Below are 16,465 nucleotides of genomic sequence, written 5' to 3'. Positions count from 1 at the left end.
CAAAGCTAAGTAATAATCTAGGATATAAATGATAAGAATGGATTAGAGAGACATTTCTGATATGGAATTCGTAACACTTGGGGAGATAACCAACTGGATGTGTGAGGTAAAGGAGGAGAGTTAGGGTAGAGAGAGACAGATGAGAACATCAAGAGCTCTGTTTTACACACTGAGCTGTTTGTGTCTAGGAGGGCATTTGAAATAAGTGGGTAGTACTACATTAGGAGAATACATAGGAAACGTGTTCATTATATTCAAGAATCACGGTAAGTTCTAATCTTATTTTACTTTAAAGCAGTATTACAGCAGGCAGGAAGGCTGGGCCATAGAATGCATTGGGTCTTGGTATTACTAAACTTTGATTTCCTAAACAAAATTAAATAACTGAGCCAATAAAAATGAAATCCCTACTTCTCAAAATGGGTCTTAGGAAAAACCCAATGAGCAATAAGACTGCAATAGAGCCCCTGGGGAGATGAAGCAGTGAGGAACAGATCATGCTCTGATAGGCAGGGACAAAAAGAATTGTAAGACTGAGCTCAGTCCTCAAGTGTGACCAATGCCATGTCCATCCAACTCACACTCCAATCCCCACATCTCAATAAGTAGTTAAGGTGGGGACTTACAGGGCTTATGTCATGGTCCCAAGAAAAGAGTAATATTACATCCACTGCCAAATACATCCATCCAGAGACCAGAAGGATTTGACTATTTGGCCTTAGTTTAAGGGGGGATGAAGAGGAGGAATGGACCATAGGTTCAATAGAAAAGATCATTATAATGGTAGAGTTTATCTTCTCCAGTAGGGTTAGTTTCTAAAGCAAAAGGTAAAAACCAATTCTGTAAAAATTACCCTTGAAAATCCCTAAAGAAGAAATAATTTTAGAAACTGAACTCTTGTCTCTCAACTTGTAGGACTGACACAGCCTTGTTTCCCTCCCGCGCTGGAGCAAATCACTGTTTCTGCACTTGCTCACCAGATGAAGCAGTTAGCCTACCCTTAGAGAAGATGAACAATATTTTAACATACTAGAATATAACCCTCAGTGCAACAGTCACAGGAGGGCATGTAGGATTTGAGAACTAAGGGGCACAGATGACTCAGGCTTTCAACCTCAACACTGTTCTAGAGTTCATGTTCCCTGAGAATGAGAAATGATGTCACTCACACTAGCTACACAGTGCTATTTTCTCTCTACTTTTGCTTAGCGTATGTAACAGAATATGCGTACGCCCTAACTCTACAGCACTCCCAAACATCCAAATGTTAGCCGTCAGTAAAGCAATATACCTTCTACTCGATAATCATTTTTATTAACAATGGTTCGCTAGCATCACTTTTACACAGATATTACATTCATAAGACAAAAAATATACTAATGAATTTACAAACCTTTCTCCTATATCCAAATTAGCTTCAGTTTCCAATTCAGTATCATTACTATTAGGTTTATCTTGAGAAGCTGTTGTTCTTGCTCTTTTACTTTCCACTACTTTTGCTGCTGCCTTAAAAAGGGGGTTGCAGGAGACGAAGGGATGCATTAAGACATTTAAAACAAGTAACATTTAATTAAGCCTTCTTGTTCTTTGACAGTCATAACCCAAGTGTCTCATCACAGGTCAAAAAAGGGCAGTGCGTTATTTTCCCCAGTAACTATGATATCACCATCAGCAACCTGCTTGGTTTATAAGCATTATGGAGAAGGGCTTTCCTTGCACAGGTACTTGATACAGACAATGCTCTCTAGTCAGTGTTAAGATAAAAGGTTACTTAAAAAAAATTTTTTTTAAGAGTCTATGTATTTTAAAACTATCTCAAATTAATCAATGCTCTCGTATAACATATTAAGTTAAACCTTTTTGAGGCTGAGACAGGATAAAATGTTGTAAAAAGAAAAAGTTTAATGACCCTTCTTCAGTCCAATTTGACTTTTCCCAAAAATATGCTAAAAATTTCATTTAAATTTAATTAAACTATTTCTTTTCACTTATTTCTTAATTCATTTTGATAAGTTTTCCCCTTAACTTTCTATTTTGAAAAATTTCCCCAACTTTTACTTTGAAAAGTTGTAAAAATACTACAAAGATCACCAATAAACCCTTTAGATCCACTAATTATAACATTTCACCACATTCTTCTACAAAATCACTAAATAAAATTCTGATTAGTTCTGAAGAATTTCTATTTCAAGTATTCTCCTTTATTGTAGCAATTACTCTTAAGTCTGTTTAGAATCTCTCTGAAATATGCATACCTTCATTAGAAAGGTTGATGATTTTTCATTTAGCACATAATTCACATAACTCTTAATTTTCTCCATCATGTGGTTGTAGCTGCAGTGTTGAAATAAGGAATGGAATGTATCTTTCTTAGAGATTATCATAAGCAATTTCCTTTTTAAAGGCTAAAGAAAACAGAAGAAACTTATTAACACATAAATCACAAATAAAATACTAGAAATTTTATATTTAACTGAAAAAAATCACTTTATAAACAAAAACTCAAGAGGTTTTAAAATGCTCCCGTTTTAAATGCCCACCAATATATTTTTTGACTTAAAAAAATTAATATTTTACACATATGCTAAAGGATTAAAAAACCTTATGAGCCTAAATATCCATTAGCAAGTTTAAGAAATAAATCATTATCTGTATAATAGAAGCCTTATTTACTATCATAATCTGATGGCACCCTTCCCCCACCCTGGCCTTCCTCTTCTCAAAGTAACCATTATCCTGAATTTAGAACTTTAGCACATCCATGCATTCCTTTGCACTTGCACTATACATATGTATGCATCCATAAACAATATATATAGCCTTGTTTAGCATGGTTTTAACTTTATACCAATGGTGTTATAGTATGTGTATTTTGAAACTTTCTATATTTTGCTCAACTCTAGGACATCCATGTTGATTTGATATTTACAGAATTACTAGTTACTTTCACTGTTGTACAGTATTCCATTGATCAAAAATACCATTTAGGGGCTTCCCTGGTGGCACAGTGGTTAAGAATCCGCCTGCCAGTGCAGGGGACACGGGTTCGAACCCTGGTCCAGGAAGATCCCACGTGCCACGGAGCAACTAAGCCCATGCGCCACAACTACTGAGCCTGCGCTCTAGAGCCACGAGCCACAACGACTGAGCCAGTGTGCCACAACTACTGAAGCCCGCATGCCTATAGCCCATGCTCCGCAACAGGAGAAGCCACCGCAATGAGAAGCCCGGGCACCGTGACAAAGAGTGGCCCCCACATCGCCGCAACTGGAGAGAGCCCGCGCACAGCAATGAAGACCCAACGCAGTCAAAAATAAATAAATAAATAAATAAATAAAAGTAAAATTTTAAAAATATGTACCATTTATTCACCTTTCCCTCCAACCTGTTGAAAGCATGTAGGCTATTTTCTATTACCACAATGCTATTAAACATTTTCCTACATGTCTTCTTGGGCACAGTACAAGTTTTTCTTAGACAACAGTTCTTTCAATGCTGGTTACACAATAAAGCTATAAAGCTTAAAAAAAAATTCCACTTCTCAAGCTCTATCCCAGAACAACTGTCACAGTAGGGTCTAGTTTTCTTTCTTCAGTTTTTATTTTTTTAATAAAGCTTCATGGTTTTAAAAGCACACAGTGAAAGTAAAAACAGTTACTCTAGGGTATTTATCTAGAAGTGGAGTTGCTGGAATGCATGCTTACTGATTTTGTTAAAATGCTCTCCAAAGCTTAAGTACCAATTTACCCTTCTGAGAGGAAGGTATGGCACTCTTATCATTTCTCCACATTTTGAGCCAACTGTTGATATGCTAAGACATTTTTAATCATTGCCAATCAGAAGTATAGGAAATGCTATTTCAATACATTACTTGGTATTAACCTGATTACGAATATTAGTGAGGTTGACACTTTCTCTCTTAGGCTTACTGGCCATAAAGTTTCCTCTTCTGTGAAGTACAAGCAGAGTGGAATTTTCAGTAGTCTCACAGTACTAAGGCAAAAAAGTAAGGGCAGGGAACCCAATAAACATACCAGGCTCCCAGCTGAAATCTCAGGAGGGTTACACCGTAGGAACAGGGGCAAATTAGAGATAGAATAAGCCTTACTAAAGGCTCAGTCCTTCAGTGAATTAAGGTGATTCCCTCTCCCTCAAACCACCATGTGAAAAGGTACTCAACTTCATTAATCATCAAAGAAACAGAAATTAAAAACCCAATGCGATAGCACTACATATTTGCCAGAATGACTATAATGAAAACCACATATAAGGTCTGTGAAGCAACTGGAACTCTCCCACACTACTGGAGGAATTGATAATAACTACTTTGGAAAACTCTGGCAGTATCTACTAAAACTGAGTATGTGCATTATCCTACAACCCACCAATTCTATTCCTAAGTATATACCCAATAGAAACACATATTTTTTCTACAAAAGACATGTAAAGGAATGTAATGGACAAAATACGGAAATAACTCAAATGTCCATCCACAGTAGAATGGATAAATTGTAGTATATTCCTACAATGGAGCAATAAGAATGAACAAACGATTGTTATAAGCAACACCATGTATCTCTCTTAAAAATATAAACAGGCTATATGATTCCGTTATATAAAGCTCAGAAATAAGAAAGACTAATCTTGGATGTTACAAGTCAGGATAGCGGTTACCCTTGAGAAGGTGGGAAGGACAGTGCCTGGAGGGTACTGGTGATGTTCTGTTTCTTGATCTAGGAGGTCACCACACAAGTGTGTTCCTTTTGTGAAAATACACTTACTTATACACTTATGATACATGTCCTCTACTAAAGGTATGCTATTGTTCAATAAAGAGTTCACTAAAAACTGTATAAAACTACATTTCTTTGAATAAGCTTAATTTGCTCTCATAACTTTGTTTTTAATACTGTAAAATTAACTTCTATTGACCTTAACATTACACATACACACAAAACTACTGATAACATAAGAAACCTCCAGAAAAATAAGCAAGTTATAATGCATTCCTCTACACCTGCACTGCTCAATATGGTAGCCACTAGCCACACAAGGCTACTCAGCCCTTGAAAGGCGTAAGCCCTGAATTTAGCCTTAAGTGTAAAATACACCCTAGATTTCAAAGACTTAGTACAGTTGTACCTTGGTATCCACATGGGATTGGCTCCAGGACTCCCCTCGGGTACCAAAATCCAAGGATGCTCAAGTCCCTTATATAAAATGGTGTAGTATTTGCAAATAACCTACACATTTCCTCACATATACTTTAAATCATATCTAGATTACTTATAATACCTAATACAATGTAAATGCTAGGTAAATAGTTGCCAGTGTGTGACAAATTCAAGTTTTACTTTTTGAAACTTTCTGGAATTTTTTCTCCCTAAATATTTTCAATCTGCAGTTGGTTGAATCCCCAGATATGGAACCCAGGATACAGAGGGCTGACTGTACAAAAAAGGGAATGCAAAATATCTCACCAATACTAATTACATTGATTGTTAAAAAGAATAATGTTTTTGGATATACTGGGTTAAATAAAGTGTTACTAAAATTAATTTTACTTGTTTCTTTTTACTTTTTTAATGTGGCTACTAGAAAATTTAAAATCACATACGGGACTGGCATTATATTTCTGTTGGACTATACTGTTTAAAAGAGAAAACATTGGGCTTCCTTGGTGGCGCAGTGGTTGAGAGTCCGCCTGCCAAAGTAGGGGACATGGGTTCGCGCCCCGGTCCAGGAAGATCCCACATGCCGCGGAGCGGCTGAGCCCGTGAGCCATGGCTGCTGAGCCTGCGCGTCCGGAGCCTGTGCTCCACGACGGGAGAGGCCACAACAGTGAGAGGCCCACGTACCGCAAAAAAAAAAAAAAAAAAAAAGAGAAAACATTTCTTCTTTCCTCCAATGTTCTTTCAATTTTCTTTATTCCATATAAACGGCTCCAAACTTCTGATTCTAATTTAAATAATTACCGTATAAGAATTTGGGTCACCAAATATTCTTTCAAAGACTTCTTCTGCTTCCTTAAAATTTCCATTTTCCATGCAAACAGCTATAGCCTAAAAGATGGGATGACAAATACAAACCTTAGATTGCTTTTTAAAATATCTAATTGTTGTTTAATATTGAAATAACTCAGGTAAGTCTAAACTACTTCACTTAAAATATTCTTATGTAGCTTAATAATTTTGATTTGATAAATGATATTAAAGGCAGGAATTAATAAATCAATCAGGAGCTACATTATATATATTGAGGACCCACCTAAATAGTAATTTTGAGCAAAAGGGAAGAGAGAGAAGAGGTACATGGATGGTGTTTGTGATGATTAGGATATATAAAAGCTGCTACTTAGGATCCCAGGAAAATTGCCAATAGAAACTCAGGAAGCCAGATGCTTTTGAATAATCATTTTATAAACTGGCCTGTTTGATACCATATGTGGTAAGATATAGGACCACCATTACCATCTGGGTAGGTTTGTAAACTTGGGAAAGCTATTTAACCTCTTGGAACCTCTGTTTCTTTACACCAATGTAAAATGGTGAAAATAATAGTACCTATTTCATAGGGCAGTTAAGGATTAAAGAATTATATATAAAAGTGCTTAGAACAGTATCTGGCAAACAGTAGGCAATATATTATTACACATTTGCTATGTATTTTATGGTAACCCGTTCAGCTTTACTAGTATATTTAGCAAAGGCCTGCTTCCCCTAGAACTCCAAAAGATTGGGATAACATGACAAATCCCTCTGCCCTGGGCTGAAATTCTTAAAAGCAGCAGTCATTTTTCTGCCCATTCTCTTCAGGTCTTAATTCTAATTGACAGTCACCACACCATCAATAATTAATTCCTGAGAAGGTGGGACACCACCTGGATTTTCTCCTACCCAACCATGAAAATTCTTTTAAAAACTAGGATAAGTTTATTTAACTATGAAATTCCTGAGTACATACTTTGCCTGTAAGCAAAACATATTTTCCCTGCTATTATATCTTTGAATGAGTTTCTTTGGTTTCTCACTCTTTTTTTTTTTTTTTTTTTTTTTTTTTTTTGTGGTATGCGGGCCTCTCACTGTTGTGGCCTCTCCCGTTGCGGAGCACAGGCTCCGGATGCGCAGGCTCAGCAGCCATGGCTCACGGGCCCAGCCGCTCCGCGGCATATGGGATCCTCCCAGACCGGGGCACGAACCCGTATCCCCTGCATCGGCAGGCGGACTCTCAACCACTGCGCCACCAGGGAGGCCCTCACTCTTTAATAGGCTACTCCTACTAAAATTTTCTCTACATAGTTAAAATTTTACATTCTCTTAATCGCAAAAACCCATTCATTTCTTATTATTTGATAATCTTCAGGGACTTCTCTAGTGGTCCAGTGGTTAAGACTCCACGTGTCCACTGCAGGGGGAGCGGGTTCGATCCCTGGTCAGGGAACTAAGATCCCACATGCCATGTGGCGTGGCCAAAAAAATATTAAAAATAAATAAAAATAAAAGGTAATCTTTAAATGGGAGAGCATAAACCACTGCGTTTTTTTTTTGTTTTTTTTTTTTTTTGCGGTACACGGGTCTCTCACTGTTGTGGCCTCTCCCATTGCGGAGCACAGGCTCCGAACGCACAGGCTCAGCGGCCATGGCTCACAGGCCTAGCCGCTCCGTGGCATGTGGGATCTTCCCGGACCGGGGCACCAACCCGTGTCCCCTGCATCGGCAGGCGGACTTTCAACCACTGCGCCACCAGGGAAGCCCAAACCACTGGTTTTTGAAAGTTGTTTAGTAATCTTTAAATAGATCTGGCATATTTTCCAACGTGGGGGCAATATGCACTTAGGTGGAAAACATTAAGTCCCAACTCTTAGACCTCATGTCAAGACTATAAATCATAGGTCAAATTTCTAAAGAGAATGATTATATTAAATTTTACTACAGGTTTACCGTCCAACTTCTATTGAGTGGCTCTTAGTTTCTTCAGATGTTGTTTTTATTTTCTAGCAAAATAATAATAACACAAAGTAACACTCATACCTGAATTTTAATTAAATTCTGTATTTCTTCATGAAGCTTGTCATGTTCCTTTTCAATTGACGCCCAAATCATCAGGGCTGATTCCAAGGGTGTAATTCGTTCATCACTTTCAAACTGTGCATCTTTTAAAGCCAAAATAAAAATAAGTAACTTAGAAAGCCATGAAGAACTTTACTTTGTTATTTTTTTATAAATTCATTTCTTTAAATATTGACTGAGTGTATACTATGTGCCAGGCACTGCTCTCCTATATACCAGTTTAGGGAAGATGTTTCAAGTTAATTTCCTCATTAAAATCAACTTAAAAAAAATAAAAAACAGAAAAGACTATATATGGGTCCACAAAACATCTGAAGATTTTCTCTACTAAAATACTGATTTTAAGAGCTGAAATAAACGATATTTTATATAAGGTGTCACAGTAACAGAATTCTTAAATGGTTTGTAAGTCTAACTGCAGTATAACAAGCTTCATTGAGACAGAACATGAAATTAGTTTACTGTGAAATTTGATTTTCACATATACTACTTTAAATCCTTGTTATATACTTTGTAGATATTTGAAACAGGATCAATCAAGAACCTCTCTCTCTACCAACATTATTCCAATCACCAAGGCTTAAAAACCTAAGGAGTGACTTTCCTGGTGGCGCAGTGGTTAAGAATCTGCCTGCCAAAGCAGGGGACACGGGTTCGAGCCCTGGTCTGGAAAGATCCCACAAGCCGCGGAGCAACTAAGCCTGTGCACCACAATTACTGAGCCTGTGCTCTAGAGCCTGCAAGCCACAACTACTGAGTCCGCGTGCCACAACTACTGAAGCCCACGCGCCTAGAGCCCGCACGCCACAATGAAGGGTAGCCCCCGCTCGCTGCAACTAGAGAAAGCCCGCGCGGCGCAACTAGAAAAAGCCCGCACACAGCAACAAAGACCCAACGCAGCCAAAATAAATAAATTTATTAAAAAAAAAAAAACGTAAGGAGTCACCGTTTCACTCCTTCCTCTTTCTCATCACCATATACTATCTGTTGCAATATTGTACAGTGGTTTTAAAAACTTTGGAGTTTATTCCAGACTCTATCATGTACTACCTGTGTGGTGTTGAAAAAGTTATTTTGCCTTTCTAAGCCTCAGTTTTCTCACCTATAAAATGCTGTAAATAAATACTATGTGAATATTTAATGAGACAATATTTGTACTACTGTTAAACTTTCTTAAAACAGAATTTATCAGCTTATTCTTATCAAAGACTCACAGTGGCTGGTAACTACTTAGCAAATTACACACAAACATCTCCATTTGAAATTCAGGGTCACGTGTAGCTGAAAATCCAATACATAAACTAAAATGAAGTTTTAAATGCTGCCTCTCTTGAAATATAGTGATTCTTGATCACTGACACCAGCCTATTATATCTAAGATGCACCCTGGTGAATTTCAAGATTAAACTATGGGGTCACACACAAAACAGGGATTTTTTTTTGTACCCTTGTTTTGAGAGAAAAGGTTGTTGGAAGGGAAAATAAGAATATAATGAACAACCTGTATGTGAAGCCCAGCCAGGCACTTCTAGAACATTCTGTCACATTTAATTTACCAGACAGCTCTGTGAACCATGTTAGCTTATGGTCTACATCGGCCCGTTTTCTTCCTCGGCCACCAGCCCAGCCTACCTACCTACTGTCTCCCACACGTCTGCTTTGCCTCTAGCCCTAATCCACTGACTGTCCGGCTCCAACTCACCCCCACGACACAGCACGCCACATGAGCCAGAGCTGGATGAGTGTGGGTTCCCAGAGAGGTCCTAAAAGGGTGGGATTTCCTGCCACCCAGTCTGTTTATAAGTGAACAGTTCCGTGCGATTACTGTCCACCACTGGAGACTGCCAGGAAAGCGTTTTGTAAATTGTAAAAACCAATATAAATATGGAGTTATTTGCATCAAAAGGTCCTTTAAATAACCACGCTGTAAATATTAGCCATTACTGATAAACTGAACCCGGCGTGGCCATTACAATCTAAAATAAACTATGAGGACAAGGGAGAGAGAGAATTATAGTTATAAAATCATATTCCCTTATTAAGTAAGTGCTGAAATCAAGCTCAAATAAGAGGTTTCAAATATCACTGTTGCCAGTTAGAAACAGAGTATGCATGACAGTGATAGGAGTCACCACGAAGTTACCATAGCCCCATTTAGTGACGTCTTTAAGACAGAGTACATGGAGCATGGTCCCCCAACAGCAACATCAGAATCACCTGGGAACTTAATAGAAATGTAACTCCAGGGCCCCTCACTCACCCTACTGAATCAGAAACTCATGATGGAGAAGGGGACTCACCATTCTGTTCCTCAACAAGTTTTCTAATAATTCAGGAGCAAGCTAAAATTTGAGAACCATCACTCTAAGAAGATAGGGATTATATTTCTTTTACATGCCAAATACACGTGAGCAAACTCTCAAAAACGAAGGACTACTCCCATCTGTTTCTTCTCATTGTCTCCCCTTTAGACATAGATTGAAATATGTACAATATAAGATAAAAACATATTTACCAAGGGTTTTTCCGGCTGCAATTCTTGTCAGAAATTGACATATGTATATAGTTCTCAGTTGATAAGCTGTTAGACTGGACAATCCATGGATAATAGCTGAAAGTGAAGAAAGTGAATCTTATTAAAACATCAAAACAAAACTCCAAACTTGACCCAGCAGTACCTCTATGTGGTTTGCGGAGAAATAAGTTACAATATCACCCAAAGATTATCATAAATTTAGAGTGTATGCTTTATTTATAGACAGCTTTTAGGAAATCAGAACAAAAAAGAATAACAATGAAGACTTTTCCTTCAAAATAAAACTGATGTTTCACAGGCAGAATAATAAATCTTGAAAACTATGTACTTTCACAGGTAGCAGTCTAAACTAATGAAAAGGGAGATTTAGATCCAAACTGTAAAATGTGTCAAATCATTACCTGGAAACTTACTTTATACCTTAAAATGCCTAATATTATACGAAATATATTATTTCTGTCAAGGTTTCAGTTAAGCGAGAGTCTGTTCAGTTTACAAAGCTTTATTTTAAAAACATTTATTAATGTTAATCTCCCCAATATTTGAACACCCACCCAGATGTTATGCTAGGTAGTGAGTACATACAACACTGAGTAAACCATAATCCTGATTTGCACTGAATTTACCATGTAGCAATAAAAGACAAAGATTAACTTAACCAGCAAACCAAAACACAGTCCTGCAGCTGCTAAGCAGATGAAACAAATAAATACATTTATTTGTATTTATTTCCTCAATTTTTTTTTTTTTTTTTTTTGTGGTACGCGGGCCTCTCACTGTTGTGGCCTCTCCCGCTGCGGAGCACAGGCTCCGGACGCGCAGGCTCAGCGGCCATGGCTCACGGGCCCAGCTGCCCCGCAGCACGGGGGATCCTCCCGGACCGGGGCACGAACCCGCGCCCCCCGCATCGGCAGGCGGACCCTCAACCACTGCGCCACCAGGGAAGCCCCTTATTTCCTCAATTTTAATATGCCATAACCTTATGCTACACCAGAGATTATCTGGACCAAATATAGTCATAATATAATCAAATAGGATTCAAAAAGAGCACAAAATTTATATAAAATTTAAACACAACTTATTCAACATGGACTGAACACCTACTGCTGGCCAGTGGTAGGGACTGATGTCTGAATAATAAGATAGCCAGTCCCCGCTCCTCAGGAAGGTTTTAGTCTGAGAAGGCACGAATTAAACAAAACATTACGCAAGAGACTAATTAAAATGTTCATGTGTCATAAAGGGTAAGTATGGTATAGCAGCAAAACAGAAGAAAGACCTCATCTGTTCTAGGGAAGAAAGTCAGATCCTTTCTGTCTTCACTTCCCTCCATATTTAGCCTACGTATGCGATAACTACAGATACCCTACACACCACTGGCCTGTTGCGATAACTACAGATACCCTACACACCACTGGCCTGTTGCTCTTCGTCCCTGTTAGGCATAAAACAAAACAAAAACAATGAAAACCTCCTCTGGTTGAACCTGGCTGTCTGCTTTTTCCACACCTGTAACCAAACACTACATCAGGGAGGATCTAATGACCAGCAACAGTAACAACTATATTTAAGCACTTAGCAGTGGTTCTCAACTAGGGGTGATTTTGTTCCCTAGGACACATTTGGCAATGTCTGGAGACTTTTTTTTTTTTTTTTTGCGGTACGCGGGCCTCTCGCTGTTGTGGCCTCTCCCGTTGCGGAGCACAGGCTCCGGACGCGCAGGCTCAGCGGCCATGGCTCACGGGCCCAGCCGCTCTGCGGCATGTGGGATCTTCCCAGACCGGGGCACGAACCCGTGTCCCCTGCATCGGCAGGCGGACTCTCAACCACTGTGCCACCAGGGAAGCCCCTGGAGCCATTTTTGATTGTCACGAGTGGGAGGGGTGCTACTGGCACCTAGTGGCTGAGGTCAAAGATCCTGCAATGCACGGGAGAACCTCCACCTCATTCCCCCTCCACCCTCAAGCATACACAGAATAAAGAATCATGTGGGGCTTCCCTGGTGGCGCAGTGGTTGAGAGTCCGCCTGCCGATGCAGGGGACACGGGTTCGTGCCCCAGTCCGGGAAGATCCCACATGCCGCGGAGCGGCTGGGTCCGTGAGCCATGGCCGCTGAGCCTGCGCGTCCGGAGCCTGTGCTCCGCAACGGGAGAGGCCACAACAGTGAGAGGCCCGCGTACCGCAAAAAAAAAAAAAAAAAAAAAAAAAAAAATCATGTGGTGCAAAATGTCAACAGGCTGAGGTTGGGAAACCTTACTTTATACATATCAGTTCATCTGCTTCTCTCAACAGCCCTATGAGGTAGATGCCATTATTACTACCATTTTACAGATGAGGAAATTGTGGTACCATGGGAACTGGTGGTACCAAGTCGTTGCTTCAAGTCTTATGGCTATAAACCAGCAGAGCCAGGAATCAAACTCAGACAATTTACTATGGAGCCCATGGTCTTAATTACAATTCTACCCTGCTTTCCACGGTGGAGATAGATTAGGAATATCAGTCTGGAAAAGGCATTATCTGAGATAAGTGAGGTGGAGAATAATTCTGAGTTGGAATGAAAGAGCTAAGAATTTTCTAGGAAGCATCAGAGTTGTATATGTTTACAATCTTGAAAAGCGTAGTAAATGAAATTCTGTAAGAGATAAAAGGGAGTCCTTTTAGTCAAAAATGGAATACCGAGACAATATTATGTTCACAGTTTGCATATCTGCTTTAGCAATGCAACCTGAAAAAGTTTACTCTTTCTGGGTTTCTGTACCTTTAACCTTCAAATAATGGAGATGACCTAGATTATTCCTTGGGTCTTGGGCTAGAATCTTACAAGGTCCTTTTTTACTGAGCCCACGTGTCACAACTACTGAAGCCCGCACTCCTAGAGCCCATGCTCTGCAACAAGAGAAGCCACCGCAATGAGAAGCCCGCACACCGCAACGAAGAGTAGCCCCCACTCGCCACAACTAGAGAAAGCCCACATGCAGCAATGAAGACCCAAGGCAGCCAAAAATAAATTAATTAATTTAAAAAATAAATAAATAAACTTTATTTTTTAGAATGGTTTTAAATATACATACTGTAGTGAAGAAAGATAGTAAAGAGGCCCCATATACCCTCCAACCAGTTTACCCTGTTATTAGCATCTTGCATTAATTAGTATTACATGTTACATGAATTAACCAATATTGATACATTAGTAACTAAAGTCCATGCTTTATTCAGATTTCCTTAGTTTTTACTTAATGTCCTTTTTCTGCTGCAAGATCCCAACCAGGGCACCACATGACATTTAGTCATCATGTCTCTTTGGGCATCTCTTGGCTATAACAGTTTCTCAGACTTTCCCAGGTTTTGATGACCTTGACAATTTTGAGGTATTTTGTACAATGTACCTCTCTATTGGGATTTGTCTGATATTTTTCTCATGATTAGACTAGAGTTATGGGGTTTGGGGAGGAGGATCACAGAGGTAAGGTTCCATTTTCATCACACTGTATCAAGCGTACATGCTACTAGCTATCACTGCTGATGCTGACCTTGATTACCTAGGTGAGCCAGTGTTTGTCAGCTTTCTCTACTTTCTCCCCCTTTCTATCCTGTGCTCTTCACAGCCCACACTTAAGGAGTGGGGAGTTACGCTCCACCTCCTTGAGGACAGAGTAGCTACATGAATTACCTGGAATTCTTCTGCGTTGGAGATTTGTCTCTTCTTCCATTTGTATATTTATTCCACCCTTTATTTACATCAGTATGAACTTTATGGATAATTATTTTGTATTTTGGGTTATAATCCAACACTACAGTTGACCTTTGAACAATGCCAGGGTTGGGGTGCTGACCCTCTGAGCAGTTGAAAATCCCAGTGTCGGCCCTCTGTATTCCCAGTTTAACCAACCACAGATTACGTAGTACTGTTTTATTTACTACTGAGAAAAAAATTGGCTTGTAGGTGGACAGATGCAGTTCACACCTGTGTGTTGTTTAAGGGTCAACTGTATTTTCTTGCTCGAGTTATTTCAGCTTTGGCCATTGGGAGCCCTTACGGTTGGCTCCCGTGTCCCTTTGTATACTCCCATAATTATGGGATTTTTTTGGTTTCTTTGGGGGTTTTGTTTTGCTTTGTTTTTAGCACTTTCTTACTTTCTGTTACAAGATGCTCCAGGCTCAACTTGTATATTTCCTGTCCCAGTCCCAGAATCAGGCCATTTCTCTGGAGAATGGTATTGGAAACCAAGACTTGAGTGCTAAGTGTACCCCTTGCTGCTAGGGTTACATTGCTTCTACACCCTTTCATCTGACAGAACAAGGAAATATATGAGTATATCCTAACCTGTGTCTATATATGTGTAATATGCATTGATATTTCTATATGTTATAAACAGGAGCTCATACTGATGTTTCCAATTCAAATTCATTAACACATAGATAATTTTAGCCTCCTCCCCAAAGAGGACTTTTTAATAATTCGAATTATTAAATGAACTGGCTTCATTCCAGGATTTAACCTCCTAATTAATGTTAATTAACCATGGCTCTAGTGTTAGCTGTGACACGGAGGAAAGCTTCTTGAATTGGAAGATAAGGCATGCGTCTGGAACAACCTTTTAACCTATCAATGCTTTAGGTTGTTTTAACTAGTTCACTCCTCTATAAACTGAGATTACTTGCCTAACTCACGGGATAACCGTGAAGCTGAAATGTACCAATACGGTTTTCTGAGGTATTTGATTTCCTACTAAATAGTAGCTTGGGGTTGCGTTCGGCTGCAATAAGTTGACGGCCAACTCATATAAATACCAGAGCATCTTTCGGTTATCATTCAAAAAGCCAGCTAGCCTTCTCTAGGCGTCAAGGTCTCTGTCCATCGTTTACAGGCTGTCTTGTGTAGGCGGCAGATTTCATTGTCAGTTACTTTTATTCTGAAGCCTACACGGAGCCAGCGGGCTAAACCAGGTTTAGATAGCTCCCGAAGTAATAGAAAACACTGATGCCTAGGTCACAGTGACTTGTTAAATAAATGCCTTTACAGGAGTATCTCTGCCGAAAAAAGCAAGAAACACAAGCGCCACAGGCGACAAAAGGAACTGGACACTGGATTAGGTGCAGTTTTGTTCATTTTAACTCACTTAACCCTTTATCAACTCTAACGAATCTGAGCAAAACTGAGGAGCTGAGAGGAGGCGGATGCAGCATTCGAACCAACGATCAACTCTGAGCTGGGGGTCCTCCGTTCCGGCGCCGCAGCAACCCGATCCCCGACACCCTGGGGGACAGCGCCGCAAACCAGGCCTCGGAAGCCCGCCGCGGTCCCCGCCCCCGGCCCGGGCGCGCCCCGCACTCACCCTCGGCGCTGTCGCGGGTGCGGTGGAAGTCGTCCGAGCGGCCGTCACAGAAGGCCCGGCAAAGAGACAGGCAGAGGAAATCGAGCATCCAGCCGGCAGCTACCGCCTCGGCCTCAGCCACCAGGCCCGCGTCCTCCTCCTCCTCAGGGGCCCCCAACTGCACCTGGCACTCGAGCAGTTCCTGGCACTCAAACTGCTCCTGATCATCTCTCGCCGTTTCCACCATCCGCTCCTCCAGGGAATCCGCATCCTCCCCATCCGCAAGCCCTCGCGGGCTCAGAGCCGCGGAGGCGGTGTTCTCCGCCATATTACATCTCTCGCACGGTTTCTGTCTTTTCCTGCGCGGAGCGACGATTGGCTCGCGCCGCGCGGGGCGGAGCCGCGGAGGGGCGCTTCCGCCCGCGGGAAACCACCAATCACACACCACCGGGATGGGCGAGCGGCTCGAACCTGGCTTCTGATTGGCTGAAATCTGCTCCCGCCTCTGGATGTTGAATTCCCCGCCATCCAGGGGTGCAGTT

At 40.5% G+C, this 16,465-nt stretch overlaps 1 protein-coding gene across 7 annotated transcripts in view; it reads right to left on the bottom strand.

The window, feature by feature from the left end:
* Positions 1–16,251, bottom strand: part of TERF1 (telomeric repeat binding factor 1) — a gene marked incomplete at its 5' end in the record, with an annotated part of 36,020 nt that extends 19,769 nt beyond the window's left edge. For 2 of the 7 annotated variants that reach the window (XM_079722635.1, XM_079722634.1), the window contains 6 exons: positions 1,378–1,506; positions 2,256–2,405; positions 5,976–6,062; positions 8,031–8,152; positions 10,585–10,680; positions 15,945–16,251. In XM_079722635.1, coding sequence (XP_079578761.1) covers positions 1,378–1,506; positions 2,256–2,405; positions 5,976–6,062; positions 8,031–8,152; positions 10,585–10,680; positions 15,945–16,251 — 891 coding nt within the window. The remainder of the gene's footprint in view (positions 1–1,377; positions 1,507–2,255; positions 2,406–5,975; positions 6,063–8,030; positions 8,153–10,584; positions 10,681–15,944) is intronic. The other 5 variants (XM_079722637.1, XM_079722636.1, XM_079722640.1 and 2 more) reach the window with 4 other exon arrangements.
* Between the last annotated feature and the right edge of the window lie 214 nt (positions 16,252–16,465).

This window comes from Hyperoodon ampullatus, assembly GCF_949752795.1.
Source record: "Hyperoodon ampullatus genome assembly, chromosome: 17".
In the NCBI taxonomy this organism is placed as follows: Eukaryota; Metazoa; Chordata; class Mammalia; order Artiodactyla; family Ziphiidae; genus Hyperoodon; species Hyperoodon ampullatus.
Note: the sequence above shows the minus strand (reverse complement) of the source record. Positions and strands in the feature narration are given on the sequence as shown.